The sequence below is a fragment of the Leptosomus discolor genome, chromosome 2 (assembly GCF_034619465.1).
Source record: "Leptosomus discolor isolate bLepDis1 chromosome 2, bLepDis1.hap2, whole genome shotgun sequence".
NCBI classification, from domain to species: Eukaryota; Metazoa; Chordata; class Aves; order Leptosomiformes; family Leptosomidae; genus Leptosomus; species Leptosomus discolor.
The window spans coordinates 114,990,637-115,004,752 of NC_141392.1; the positions used below are offsets into that span (position 1 = coordinate 114,990,637).

Here is a 14,116-nt window from a genome sequence, read left to right on the forward strand (position 1 = left end):
ATTCCTATAAGCTGTTGGAGTGAATTGTTTCTTATACACTAAGACAGTTCTTTCAATTGTTATAAGACAAATTTTAACTGTCACATGTAACATTTTATTTTTGAGTGAAATATTAAACTTCAGCAGGTATAAGGGATCAAATTAAAGCCTGCTCTAATTTAACTGCTTTCACTAAAATCTCACCGAAGTTCAATTTGCTTGATCTTCAGGTGCTAGAAGAGATTGTGTGATCACATGGACTCACATCATGGAAAAAATATAAACCAGAATGTACAAGTAAATTACATAGTTATTTTTTCATTTTAAGATACACTGAATCACAAACAATTTTTTTTTAAGGTTTGTTTTTTTTTTTTTTTCCTGAAAACACTGGTTTATTGGAACTGAAACTTTCTGCCAGTGTGTGATCTTTCCTAATCCTTTCATTGGGACTATTTTCACAACTAAAAAGTCTGAACACGTCTCACAACATAAAAACCTATCCATCACTTATACTTCGATTTTTGGAACACTTTTTGGAGATGCAAGAAAATCCACCTAGATTCCCCTAAGTCAACTGATGTTACATCTACGTAAAAGAGGATTTTGGCATGCTTCCTTTTTTTTTTTCCCCATATCCAAGAATGAAAATAACTTTGATTTAATCACAGTTCAGAACAGGACACTTTTTTTGAAATGCCGAGATTTTACAAGACTGTTTTCCACTGAGGCTAATAAGCAATATGAAAAGTTTTTAAGAGGAAATTAATGGTACTATAAAAACACACATACCAATATTTGGAATATGTATATCAGGGGAGGATAAGTTTCTCATTCCCTTCACCCATGTAGTATGTTTATTGTCCATGGAGGATAGTAAGCTAATTGGGAACTTGTCACTCTTGCTGACTACACAGATATTTCCTTTTTAGTGAAGGTTTAAAATGTATCATGGGAATAAAATCTTTAGACTTGGAGTCTACATTTTATATATATTCACAGTAAAATGAAGAATATATATATATACTTTCTGCTTGAGACAGACAAATACTGAACTTATATTTTCTATATAATTGCAGCAGAGTTTTCCACCAGTACAACATGGAAGTTGCTCGCATTAGGACTGTAGTGTCAGAATTTCAGTACCCACCACATTGTTAGAAATGTTTGCAGAAATTCAATGAAGAATTTTTACTTTCCATTTTTAAGTTTCTAAAATTCAAGTGATTGTAGTAGATAGACAACTGAATAATTGACCAACTTTTTGTGCAACTGTGCTGCCTCACTATATAAGTTAAATATAGAGCTAAATCAAATGGGACAATATGGGTTTATTTTGGGCTCAGTTTTCTTCCTAACAGCATCAGTATGTATCTTTTCTGTGCACTTTATTTACTGAACAATTACCGTGTAATGCTTATTAGGCCAACACCAATGCCCAGATCCAGGGCATTGTTCAATTTGTTTGCACAGGTGTAACTTCTGGGTCCCATCATTCTCAGGATCTCTGTTGACGATGAAAATAAAATCCCAGCGGATGACTGTTCCATGCCAATGAGTGCCCTTTGGCAGTCAATATTACTTTTCTTTAGAACAGTAAACTCTGTTTAGGAAAAACAGAACAGAACAGAAAGCAATTTGAACAGAGAGGAGAGGAAATAGCCAGAACACTTATGCCACCTACCCACACACTAACCTTGTTACAACTTTCACCTGACTCACTGATATTTGACGGGTCTTTTCTTATATTCTAGGATTCCTTTGTTGGATGGAAATGCATGTCAGATAAGTTCTTGGAAGCAGAGGTTCAGCAGAAGTACTGCTTTTATGTGTCTGTCCCTTAAGAACCTCATTCAATTCTCACCTGATTACATTATGCTGCTCATTAATGTCACGTGTCCTTTCTTTCAGATGAATTGGTATTTTTGCCATTCGCATGTTATTACATAGAAACAGGTTGTTCTTAGCCTCAAAAGAAAAAAAATTCTATCTACCTAGAACATTTACTATTTTGCACCCTCTTCACAAAACCAGGTTATGATAGATATGCCTTTCACCTTTTTGTCAAAGTAATGTTCATTCATCCCTTTGCAATTTTCCAGCAGTCCCAAGAGTACAGTACAAGAAAATGAAGGATAGAAGCATAAATCACAGCTAACGTAACCTGAAAAAGATGGCAGGCAAGCTTAGGAATTTTCCTTTTGTTTCAAGAATTTGAACTTCATCTATCTACAAACACAAGAAGCTGGACTTTCCACCTTCTTTCACCTCCAAGGACAAAAGCAAAAGTAAGGGCTACTTACTTTTGAAAAGGGTTTATAGTGATATCCCCACCTACTTCTGGTGACTTTTCAAGGAAATTTAACTTTGAATCCTGTCCAGCCAGGAAATGCTATACATTCACTAACTGGACATTCTGCTTCTTTTTGTCATCTGAGGCATCAGAGCTTTTCTAGAAAGACAGGATTGCCATGTTACCTTTTCTTTGGTAACTATTTGGATGATTTTCCATCTCAATTTTATGTTCCCCTTCTAGAATATTATTTTAGAAATAAAAGCAGGTTTATTTGTCTGAAACCACAGCATTCAGAACTAAAAAGTTACTACTTTCTCAAAAGGAAAAATTATTAATGATGTAGTCAGGAATCTGCTTTTGAAGTAATTCCTTTAATATCCATGATAACTTGTTTGGTACCAAATTCATTATAAAAGTTTATGTATGGATATCAAGGGGGTCATGCAAAATGAGAGGGCTTAATTGTTCCAACTTAGTGAAAATGCATAATGTGAAGACACAAATTTCACGACTAGAGAGTAAATCACTTTCCATCTCAGCAATCAGACGTTTCCCGTCTTTAAAAATAATCCTTTGACCTATTTGCTATGATCTTTGTCTCTAACAACTTCAACTTCCTTTAGCATTCCATTGTATCCGCTGCCTTTCTCTACAGAATCTCTCTTGCTCTTTTCTCTATGACCTATGTTGCTCTTTGGCTAATGGCAGCAGCCCTACAGTTTTTAGGGCCTTTTCTGCCCTGACTTCTTCCATGCTGTGCTCTGTTCCTGGGAATAATGATCAGTAGTAGTGAGACAAGCTCTCCATTCAAACCCTAGCAATAAAGTTTCATCTATGGTAAAGCTTGACAACCCTAATTCATATAAATATCACCTTACCACTCACAAAGTTTTCAACTAAAGCCTATAAATCTTCTCCCTGAGAGCTTGTCTACTGTTTGATACAGGCAATGAATCTATATGTGTGCCCATCATGTTATGCAGCACACTGCCATTGCCTAAGAAATCCAAATAATTGAAAACTTGTATGAGTCAGATGCTATATTCGTCTCAGCTAGCTGTAGGTACCTGAAGTGTTTTAGTTAGACATTTGATTGCCTTACATATCTCCTCACGTCAACAGGGAAAGATGGACATCACTGAAAACAAATCAACTCAACTGCAATTTGAATGGTCCTCTGGAGACTCGTTCCTGATTTAAAGCCTAAATAAGGTAGGATGAATCTGGATTTGTGACACTGTCTGATATTCTAATTGGAAAGTTTGTTGATGAAATAAATGAAAGATCGGAGTCCATGTGTCTCAGTTCTTGAACCTCCTCACTGTTTCTGAATGGGCTGAGCAAACCCTCTGTGTCAGTCCTAGTGCCTCAATAGAAATTTAGCTGACTAAGTAAGCAAATGGCACAGTTTAAAAAAAAAAAAAAAAAATATAGTTAGCACAAATTAGCAGATAATTGTTGTGACAAATAACCTGCAAGGACATAACAATCATAAAATATTTATATAAATAATAGAGCTATATGATTTCACTATTGGACTGCTAATTCCAGAGACAGAAACTCAACAGGGAGTAATATTTCTCACATATTTTGCATTCGAAATAAATTGTATTTAATTGAAATGCTTTATCAGACTTTTTCAGCTGCAGCCTATCCCAAACATAGCGAGAAAACATACTAGACATCTCCCTTTTTTGTTATTTACAGTTCTTCTGCACAAATCCAGAACTGCAGTACTCTGAGCAAGTCCTGTTTCCCACCCAGGGATGATTCAGAATTTGAAGTTCCTCTGCTCTGCTGCAGCACAGCAGACACGATTATGTCTTGTTTAGAGCATATTTAACATATATGCTCAACACTTAGGGTCTCAAAAAATGCTTGTATGGCCACTTAAGCAAAGAAGATCCAAACAAAAAGATGGTATCTCTCTCTTTTTTTTTTTTTTTTTTTCATAATAACATCATTTTATTTGGAGCAGTCATGCAAGATAAGCTCAGTTGCCACCTCATCCTAGAAATATGACCCTCTCACACAGCTCCGGCTCTGCTCATTTCTGAAGTGAAGAATGTGGCGATACACAGAAGAGCCTGGACCAAAAATAGTGCACGTAAGCAGCAATACCATAGCAATCGTAACACAGAGTGTGATTTGGCTCTGAGCCCAAATTAGGATACATTTCTCAAGTGAGCTCCTAATTTCACAGCTGAGATTAGTTTTTCTTTTTTTCTGCTCTGTTAAGGTGCGAATAGTTTAATCTAAAATCACAGTGGTTTCAGCAGAGAAGCAGCACCATTAGTTGTCCTTCCCAACAGAGTTTGTTTTGCAAATATGTCTTTGTCCTAGTGGTGGAGTGTAAAAGAGGTTTCAGCTGCAGAAGACAGAAAAAAGAGAAACTAGCTAGCAGATCTCTCCTGAGAGGTAAGAGGACTCATCTCTGTTGCCACTGCCTAGCTGATATTGATGCATGGCAGCATGAACACTTTGCCTCCTCTGCTCTAGTGCAAGTTAGGGTAACCAGCTATTTGAAGCCATAATGAAATAAAACAGCAGCCCAGCATTGATTCCAGTTGTATCCAGTTACAGTTTCAACACCCTGATTATAAAGGGACACCATTTTACAAGCTTAGGATGCTCTCTGTGCAAGTGAATGACAAGCTATATCATCCTACTCGAAGCCAGGGCAATTTACAATATAAGTGTCCCTTGGGACTGTTGGCTGGTGGCTAGCAGCTAGGAGGTTGTGCTGTGTGCTCAAAATATATATATATATATATACTTGTATATAGTTTATACTTGTGTCAATAGAGAGATAAATTGTCCTGAGGCAACAAAACTCTGTGTTGGTTCTATCCCAAACACCACTGTGCATTGCAAAGGCACTATCTATTGTAAATCCAATGGAGGGTGATGGCGTGATTGAATTCAGACCAAAGAGTTTAATGGATGAAGTCCCAGTTTGGAACTAAAGCTTCCCTAGTGTGGAAGAACTGAGCACACCTGAGAGCAATTAATCCTTCTGAGCCAACTCTAACGTCAGAATAAATGCATACCTTGATATTTATTCTGCCAACACCTAAGCAGGTCCCTGGTGGCAAGACAGCATTTCCAGTCATCATAAAATGAAGTTTAATGATTCTAAATACTTTCAAGAAGTTCACTGGCTCAGCTAAAAATTTTAATCTATCTGTGATACATACCACTATGAGATTTAAAAAATTATCACTATATCTTTATGATATATACTAAACAAGTTGGGCCGGGGGGGGGGGGGGGGGGGGGGGGGGATGATGCAGAATTTAAGGTCTTTCTTTGCTGTGACAGCAGCAACCAGCAGATTATTTTCTCTCCTCGCAAGTTCATTAATTTCACTTGTAACTTCCTGTATGAGAAAGAAGATACATTTTTTTTTGGCAACAGGAAACTACTACATTTACCATGTTCTTGTATATGAAGTATTATGCTGCAGCCCACAAAACAGTCTCAACTCAAAGATACTCTCCATTGAAGCAGGTCCAGAAGAGGGCCATGAAAACAATCAGAGGGCTAGAACACCTCTCCTGTGAGGACAGGCTAAGAGAGTTGGGGTGGCTCAGCATGGAGAAGAGAAGGCTCCAAGGAGACTTTATTGCAGCCTTTCAACATACAAAGGGGGCTTATAAGAAATACAGAGAGACTTTTTACCAGGATGTGTAATGACAGGACAAGGGGAAGCGGTTTTAAACTGAAAGGGGGTAGATTTAGATTGGACATAAGGAAGAAATTTTTTATGATGAGGGTGGTGAGACACTGGAAGAGGTTGTCCAGAGAAGCTGCGGGTTGCCCCATCCTTGGAAGTGTTCAAGGCCAGGTTGGATTGGACTTCGAGCAACCTGATCTAGTGAAAGATGTCCCTGCCCAAGGCAGGGGCGCTGGACTAGGTGATCTTTAAAGGTCCTTTTCAACACAAACCATTCTGTGATTCTATGAAAGATCACCAATGTTTATGCAAGTTGTATTTCCAGCTTTAGTGCACCTTGACTGAAGCCTGTATGTCCAGTCTTCATGATGACCTGGCACACTGCCCTTCCACAGAGACAGGAACTTGCAACACTCTGTCACACACTGTCCTCTGTACCCCTCATAGGCAGAACATCTAAGGTAACAGGGAGAATTTACACTTTAGTTGATGGAGCTTGTCCTTTCTTCCTCATGCTAAAACCATAACTTGTAGAGTCAAGATACCGGAGAAGGGCAACACACACTTCCAGCAGATCCATGGAATTGGTGCTTCTCCTCTATTGTAGAGAAACTTCCTCAAAGGCTGTGAACAACATCCATTGAAATATTTTTTGAAACTTGACCTTTGCAGAGGGACAAAGCCACTGTTAAATACTAGACATAGCAGTGGGTTTGGGTCCTTTTACTACCTGCCTCTTCCTTCTTCTGTCCAATTTATGCTTCTAATGAATTCCCACTTGTAACTGCTCAAACTTTTCTCTGGTGACTTACACCTGATTGGAATTTGACATGTACTAACAGCTTCTTTTTTAACAGGCAGTGAAATGTGTAGCTCTCTGGAGAGCTGAATAAAAAGGCCCTGCAAGAGAACTTCTGGAGAAACACTCTAAACAAAAGTAAAGGAGCATCAGTCATTGTTTATACAGATGTTTTTGCATTTACATAGGTATTTCAGTTATATTAACTAAATTAACAAGCTTTCCTGCAGTCGTCTAAGCGAAGTGAGGTACTCCTGCCCTGATTCAGATTTCAGAGCAGTACAAAAAATGAGTAAAGTCATTCCACTTATCTTTTTGGCACTGAAAAAGTAGTGATACAACAGCTGAGCCCAACGAAGTCAGTAGTGATCCTAGCAGCCATTTGCTCTATTAAGTTAAAAAGGGCTTAAAATATCTTTTTAAAAGGGCCTTCTGGATCACTTATTAAGCATAGCCAAACTGGAGATGCCTGCCTGTATTATTACTTTCAGCAGTCTTGAAGTCTAGTGCCATGCATTTCAAGTCTAACAGTTGAATAAGATCATGTGGGTCTAAAATATGTTACTGAATTTATACAGGATGCCAAATAATTTGTGATCTTCAGCATTGTCACATTATTACACTACTATCGCTTTGCTACATGGTATCACTTTCCATACATGTAGGTGCAGTCAAGCTCCAAAATGACCACCTCAATCAGAATATTGATTACAAAACAATCTGAATTTTTACAGGTGTCCTGGTTTGGCTGGGATAGGTTTACAGCCCAGCCATGCTAGGCAGGCTATTGGCAGTTTCCAGTCAGCCGGGGCAGCTGACCTGAGTTAGCTACAAGTGTAAACCATGCCATAATGTCATGGTTGTTATAAAGGGGGAAGGTTTGCTGAGGAAGGGGAGCTTATCTTGGATCTCTCCTGCTGGGGTTCTGGCAAGAGTCTTGCTTGAGTTCCTCCTGAGGACTGTGAAGGCTAGACATTCTAGGCTGAGTATGACTTTGTATTCTTTATTTATTTTGTTGTTTCATTAAATCTGTTCTTGCTTCAGCCTTTGGATCTCCTCTCCTTTTATGGCTTCCCCTTCTCAACTGGGGAGGGGTCACTGGGTGATAGAATAACTGCTATGGTTTAGCCCCCTGTGCGGGCTAAATGTAGACAATAGGGTAGACTTAGTGAATCTCTAATTTGCAGAAATAACCACTTAGTAAAATGGTTCAACTTTAAATTTTCAATTGATGTATGGGCAGAACAATTTCTGTATGCTTGTCTATGCTTATCAAATAGATAGGTTGGAATTGTCCTATATTTTCATAAAAGCATTTGCATTTGTTCTCGGCTTGTTACTGAAGCCAGAACCAAACTCCATCTAAATAAGCTCCTAGAAAGATTAGAAATATTCAGTTAAACTTTCTGCAATACGTGAAATTTTGCTACTGCATCTTGGTCTTTGCTGCTTATTATTTTGGGGAGTAATCAAAATCTGTAAGAATGGCAGCAGTTTAAGGGAAGGAAGTCAGTGTAATTCATGTGCGATCTTACAACCTACACAAAGTATGATAGATCACAACAAATCTGCAGCGAAAGCATACAGTAACAAGGAATCTGTGGTTTAGAAGCTTTGACAGATACAAAGACATTTTTAGCCTTGCCTGAAGAGTGAGGCTTCTGAGTAGTTTTGAGATAATGGAAAAAAAAATACATACTTTAATAATACCAGAAATAAGGTTAGATATCTGAAGAGCCATCCTGAATCTTGGTAGTTCCTAGCTCCTAGCCCATGAGTAATTGATGGAAATCTCAAGAAATATATATAAGAATAATAAAACACTGTTGGGAAAAGGAGGGAGCTATCGCTCATAGTTCATGAGTAAGTCAGGAGTGGCAGAGCAAGGTATTGGTCTGATTTTTAATTGCTTTTCCTTTCAGACTTGTCAGTAGTGACATCCTCTGAATGATGATAAGTAAGATTGTTTTGTCAGAGTTGTTTCACCTACAGGCAACCCTACCACTCCAGTGAAGCCTACATTTGATTTTCCTTACCATGGTGTAAACTGGAGCCTTCCTTGGAGCATAGCTCCATGTCTGTGACAGAGTTCCTGGGAATTTAATACTTGTGGATTCCTAGACACGACATGGATACTTAATAACATTAATAAGTGCTGCAACTCTATGAGAAGTATGTTAGTTCAGCCTCTTTTCTCTCATGTCAGAAATAATATGTTACAATAAGTCTGCAGATTCCATTAAAAAAGTGTAACTTAAATTCCATACATCACAAAACTCATTTATGTTCTCCAAATGCATTTAGGGTGATTTAAATACTAAGCATTTTATGATCTTAAAGTATGCAGAGGTTCCATTTCGAATTCTGAGATCAATAAAACTTAACTATGTTTGGTGCCACTACAGCCCAGAAGCTTTTGAGATATAATGTTCATTAAAAAAGGAAGTCATAAGTCTACTGAAGGAAGTTTATTAAAACTGTCATATCTTACTAACGCAATTTGCTTATCAGCTTTTCACCAAGCTTTTACTTCTCTAGAACAAACAAATATATCAGCAAGATCAATTTTGTTTTGGCCGTTTAAAATGGCAAGTTTAAAAACCAGGTTGAAATGGAAATCATTTGCAGTTTTAAATACAGAGAGTGCATCATTAGAGTGTCCTCTAGGCAAAAGAGTCTGTCTTATATAAACATGAAGTACGAGGCAAAATCATCAGATTTCAGTTCTCAAGGGAAGGTATTCCTCACTGCAGCGATGGGCCCTGAGACAAATGTGAATTTAGCATGTGTTTCATCTTTAATTCTCCCTAGCAAGAATGTGAAACAGATTTAAAAAAACCCCACCTCTACTATAACTGGTAGAGTGGGATCTTCTTTTTAAATGACCCCTTAATACATTAACTGGATGAGAAACAAGATAACTTGATGACTTCATGTAGAAGTACTTGTTACTGTCAAAGGCTTGTCTAATAGTGGCTCACTCTCATGTCACTGTTGTTCCTGGAATGACACTTAGGTTACTGCTATCTGCTACAAGTTTAAAAAATGCTTCCTCTCTGAGGACAACTTTGGCCTGCACAGATTTTATGTTTAGTGTGTTGCATTTTTTAAATCTGCACTTGGGCATCAGTGTATAATTTTCTTTACTGTCAGCTTCTTCACATTCTGACTGTCTTTAAACGCCTGCTCCTGTATCCTCTGCATTGCAGACAGTTGCTGTAGTTTGTATTGATTTTAACTGATGCTGGTGGATTGGTTTGCCTTAATTCCCAGTATAAATTACAGAAATGTCATCCACGCCCTGTACAATACTTGGCATAATGTTTCTACATATATAAATGCAGGAAGAACAACTTTTATATGAGCAATAATATCTGAAAACACACTTTTCTTCTTTATTGTATTTATTGTAGCTGCCTCAGTTTTCATCATCCTTCTTATTCAGTTTCACATGAAACAGTTTCTTAATCTGATAAATTGTGCCTAGTGATGAAATTGTCTGCAGTTTCATAGTTTTGTTGTTTAAAATGTTAACACATTCAGCCTTTTGGGGTCATTGGCCTGGCTTTAGCAATTTTCTTCAGAGTCTGCTGAAACAGGTCATATCTTCTAGCAGCAAAACCATTCGTAGCAGCTATAGCAAAGTATGTTTCAAAAAAACAGTGAAATTCAGTTACAAGTCAGAGGTATGTACACCTGTGCTGAGCGCTTGTTTTACCTTTAATTAAATTTGAAAAGAACAGTTTCATTTATTCAGTTTTCATTTTACATGCTGTTTATCCTTGAAGAAGTGAGCAACATGGGAAATGTGCTGTCTCTCAGTGTGTGAGACCGGATCAGACTGATCAGCCTAATTTTATAATTCTTTCCATAAGAGCAGACACATACATTTTAATTTTCTTTTCCAGTAGACCATGCAGAATGTATTATTTTTTCAGACAGATCTAACTCCTCAGTGACCACAAAAATCTCTGCCACACTCGATGTGAGTAGGACCTGAGTCATGTCAGATATATGGGACAGAACACAGGTTTCAAAACCCATTTTAAGGAGCTCGCTAAACCTAATCTCCCTAGCTGTTTAGCTTGCTTTTTTTTTTTTAGCTTAAATTGCTAAAGAAGTACCTCTGTGCATGTCAAGCCACCCTACTGTGAGTATGTGGACATTGGGTCAGGCCCAAGGTCCCAGAATGAGCAAACATCTCCCTGAGGTGCCTCTGGGATTTGATCCGCAAAGTTTCTCGGACTATATCTGATGCTGACCGTGCATTTGTGACAGCACTCTCCACCTTTTACCCTGCCATTTCTGCGTGAAGTGGGACGAATCCTCTTTTCATCCTTACAAGGTCAAATCTCCACCTCCTAACCACAACTGGTAGCTGGATGGAGGAAAGATATCCTACTCCTCCCCACTGGAACAGTCTCATCAGGAGAAAATAGCTCAAATTTCTTTAGACCACAGTGACAATAACATTAAGTAAAATTATGGTTAGAGGGGATTCACTTGGGAGCAGAGAGTTGTGTCCTGGTCCACTTTCAGAATAGTTATTTGTGCATTTGCTTATAAAATAACAATTATAGGAACAGGAACTAGATCCAAAACCATTGATGGGTCCCTCTTAGCTGAGCACATACTGGTCAAATTATTAAAAAAAAAAAAAAAAAAAAATTAAAGTTCCTTCTAAAACATCATTTTCTGGCCCAGTCAGCTCTGTGAGGGACCTGCCTTCCTACATGTAAAAATGGCCTCCTCAAGGCTGGGAAACCCTCGCTGTTAAGGTATTTCAAGTGAGATAGCAAAAGTTAGTTTAAATCCAAGGCAAAGTAACAAATTAAAAATGTTTGAATTATCTTAGTTCTGTGTTTATGTGAGTGTATATATGCAAAGGTATGCGTCACTGCATTCAGATGTACATTTATTGAGCTAGGAGGAAGGTAAGAGTGGGTCGCTGGGATCCTGTCAACATTTCACATCATTCAGTCATAAGTCGTACTTTTCTCCTTCAGCCCTGCTGACTTCCTTCTTGTAGATGAAATATGTCTTGCACAGTTGCTTCCAGAAAGCCTGGGAAGAGATGCTCACCATTTCTGTGGAGCAAAAAGAACAGAAGTGCTCTGTAAACCCATGTGAGATATCTGAGACCAAAAAAAGAGGACCAAGAGCTTTTTCTTACCAGCTCTAGGTGGTTTTGCTCAGCATCATAACTGTTCTGATGGAACATTTGATAGGAAATTGGAACATCTGATAGGAAATTAGAAATAAGAGCTTATTTGAAAGAAAGACTAAGTAACTCTCTTGTGGGGAGTTTTAACATTTGACCAGGGCCACCTTAAGTCCAAAAACCAGTTTTGACAAAGAATGTGATGGTTCTCTATAACTGCTAAGTTGTAAAAACTTTTACCTATCTGCCTTATATGTCTTCTATTACAATTTACAGAGGGAGAATGGATTCAGCAGCACCCTGTGCCACTGTAACACAGTAAGATTTCAGGGATTTAAGCAAGTCCAGTCGGGCAGCTCCTGGAAGTTGGCTAGTTTGTTTCGTGTTTTCACAACACTTACAGAAAAAGGGTAAGTCTGAACAAGTTCATTTGTGAGCTCCAGGTCAGCCAGACTTAGAGAATAGCCTCATGTTTTCCTTAAGGAGATCACCAGAGATATCGGGAAGCTCTGAATCTCAGGTGCTGTTTGTTCTAAATGATAACAGCACAAAATCACATTTTAGGTGCAGGAATCAGCACTACCAAGTGGGACTGATTAAAATAAAACCAAATTTTTCTCCTGTTCTTTTTGTCTGTCTTCTTCTTTTCAGTGTATTTGGTATGAAAAAGCTCTGTGCAATCCTATGAAAATCTCCTTGCTATCACCTTGAAGCCTGATCATGTGCCTGCTCCTCTAAGGAGTCTCCCAGCTTCTCCTCCTGCAGCAGAATTGCTCCTGGTGCGGTCTCTGCCTCTTCCTCCCTCAGCTCTAGAAGTTTCTCCTTTCCATAAATGCTCAGTATCTCCCCAGGAAGGAGCAATCTCATGTCTATCTAGAGAGCTCCTCCTGAGAGCAAGAGCCACAGAAAGGTACGTTGAGGTCTCCCCTGCTACCCACAGGTTGCAATGATGCCAGAGCAGATCATAAACTGTACCCAGGATAAAATGCCAAGAAGTAGTAAAATACTATCCATTGCGCCTGGGTTGCAATAGTGATGATACACTAGCCTGAGTTAGCAGCATAAATTCAATCTATAATTGTCCCCTAGGGTTAAATTTGAACTTTTAGGATAAGCTTAAAACCAGCTAGCTGTTTATAATAAATAACAACTTACTGTTATTTTGAGCCTGAGTTGAGGCCATTCCTTGTTATACAATGCTGATGTGCCCTTTATGTTCAGAGGTTCTACTTTTTTGGCTGAAATGCTAAGTCAGCACACTTCTATTCCTTATTGTTCTTCTACTCCTTAATGTTAATTCATTAAATTCCTTAATGCTCAAGTACTACTTCTTTAAAAGTAAGGGTTTTGCTGCAGCATCCTGGCTAAAGACCAATTTGGTGCTTGGAAAATGTTGCCTAACTCAGCTGCATGGTATGATGTGATTACCTGCTGTCTCAGACTGCTGTGTGGTGTAGTGCTCTTCACTGCAGTTCACAGCTACCTTGCTCCTCAGTGGTGCCGGTAATTCCTCACATCAGTGTAAATCCACAGCATTGCTGTAAGAATCCATATGTGTGTCTGCAGTAGATACAACATCTAAAAGGTCATCGTGGAGTAAGAGAGATCTGACGGAGCCAGTAAGTCCACCTTCAAACTAGTTTTACAGAAGTAGGAGAAAAAAAAAAAAAACAAACTTGTTTTTAAAATGTACAGAAAGTTCCAAGAGAAGATATTCAGTCCTTGCACAATTATGTTTTGGCTGACCTTTGCTAGATTTTAGTGAATGAATATTAATGAATCTCCAGCACAGAAGTAATTTAATGGGATAAACTTACTTAACACAGTGTTTTGGCCACTGGAAAGCTATTTCCTAGTTGCCTAATAAACCTATTTGCTAAATTTTAAAAACACAAATGTAAATTTAATGTTAACATATTATAATGGGTTTTTTGTAGCAGATCATGCTAAACTGGGAGCTTCAAGTTGAAATATGCTTCTTTTAAAAGAGATGAAAATTACTTCATTCAAATCACAATTAGACTTTGTTTGGTATACAAATATTGTTCCCTGTGATCTTCATAGTTTCTTATATTAGTTTCACTTTCTCACTCATAAAGCCAAAATCATAGTACCCCAAAATAGTTTTCCCCTCAAGGTATTAATAGATGATTTTCCTACTGTTATTTAAGTAGGAATTATCATTAATAAATATATAATGAAAAC

The 14,116-nt window shown here is 38.1% G+C and overlaps 1 protein-coding gene across 1 annotated transcript in view; it reads right to left on the bottom strand.

The window, feature by feature from the left end:
- Positions 1-1,382: 1,382 nt before the first annotated feature.
- RAD51AP2 (RAD51 associated protein 2) overlaps positions 1,383-14,116 on the bottom strand; it is a 35,022-nt gene continuing 22,288 nt past the window's right edge. The window contains 1 exon segment of the mRNA XM_086460476.1: positions 1,383-1,582. Coding sequence (XP_086316602.1) covers positions 1,383-1,582 — 200 coding nt within the window.